The sequence below is a fragment of the Euprymna scolopes genome, chromosome 9, assembly GCF_053919585.1.
Source record: "Euprymna scolopes isolate OS-2025 chromosome 9, ASM5391958v1, whole genome shotgun sequence".
In the NCBI taxonomy this organism is placed as follows: Eukaryota; Metazoa; Mollusca; class Cephalopoda; order Sepiida; family Sepiolidae; genus Euprymna; species Euprymna scolopes.
The window spans coordinates 120,201,853-120,202,905 of record NC_136490.1 but is presented as its reverse complement, the minus strand read 5'-3'; the positions used below and the strand labels follow the sequence as shown (position 1 = coordinate 120,202,905).

The 1,053-nt window shown below is 39.1% G+C and overlaps 1 protein-coding gene across 1 annotated transcript; it reads right to left on the bottom strand.

The window, feature by feature from the left end:
* Positions 1–409: 409 nt before the first annotated feature.
* LOC145284647 (uncharacterized) lies at positions 410–805 on the bottom strand. Its single transcript, XM_080133550.1, has one exon. It carries the CDS (start codon positions 803–805, stop codon positions 410–412), a length of 396 nt encoding a protein of 131 aa, XP_079989676.1.
* Between the last annotated feature and the right edge of the window lie 248 nt (positions 806–1,053).

Here is a 1,053-nt window from a genome sequence, read left to right as displayed (position 1 = left end):
CCCCTGGAGTGAATGTAGTAATATAGTGACTGGATCCTAGCTAGGAAAAACATAGACAAACCATAAGTAGGACGACAAGGATGACCACATACACTTCCCACACTTTTGAATGGCCTTGTGCCTAATTTATTTTATAGTTATTTTATGTTTCTTGTAAAATGTTCTCAAACCAATAAACTTTTCAAAAGTAAATAAATGTCATTGATTGTGATTCAACAGGTCACTATAATGCACGATTTAATGTCTTCTGTTCCTAGCTGCTGCGGTTGCATACCTTCTTGTGTCACCGCTGGTATTGATGGCCGTTCTCCAAGCATTACGATCATTGAGCAGGTGCGCTGTGATGTTTAGAGCATGGAGGTTGTCCAGCCATCATTTCTTTGATCAACCACAGTATTTGCTCCTGACATCAATAATATTCGGTGGTGTTGCCACTGTTGTTATGCATTCTTTTCACATGCCCAAAACATCTGAATCTTCCACGCCTTAGGATAATTTCCAAAGGGATGCCAAGATGTCCTCTCAGATCAGTCGTGTGTCTATTGTACGAAATTTTTGAAGAGCAGATCTTTCTGATTATGGCATTGTCGCTCCTCACAAGCCTGTTTGTAGCAACAACAATGATAGCCCAAGTTTTGGTGGCATGATGCACGACTCCTTTAACACCAGCAATAAAGATTTGTCCAGGGGGCATAAGGAGTATGTTTTTGTTGGTCAGAATGGGAATGAGCTCTCTGAACTTTTCCCATGTTGATTGAATCCTAGTTGTGACAGCATCTGTAGACTCTCCATTGTTGCCTACCATGTCTCTAAGAGAACAGAAGCTAGAGACTACAACTTCCAGAGATACGTCATCAATTATAAAGTTTGTTTGATCAGAGGTAGATGTAGAGTTTTTGCAGCATTAATACACAAACCCAACATAATCCACAAATTTGCCCTTTATACCAGAACACTAGTATGTGAAAACAATGGAAACAAATATAAAAAAATGAGATAACAAGTTTATTGACGGAGAGAGTTTTTACATTGGGGATATCAATGGTGTTTCAT

Coding starts and splice junctions, on each gene's coding strand:
- LOC145284647 (XM_080133550.1), bottom strand. CDS start 805: ATGGTAGGCAACAATGGAGAGTCTACAGATGCTGTCACAACTAGGATT.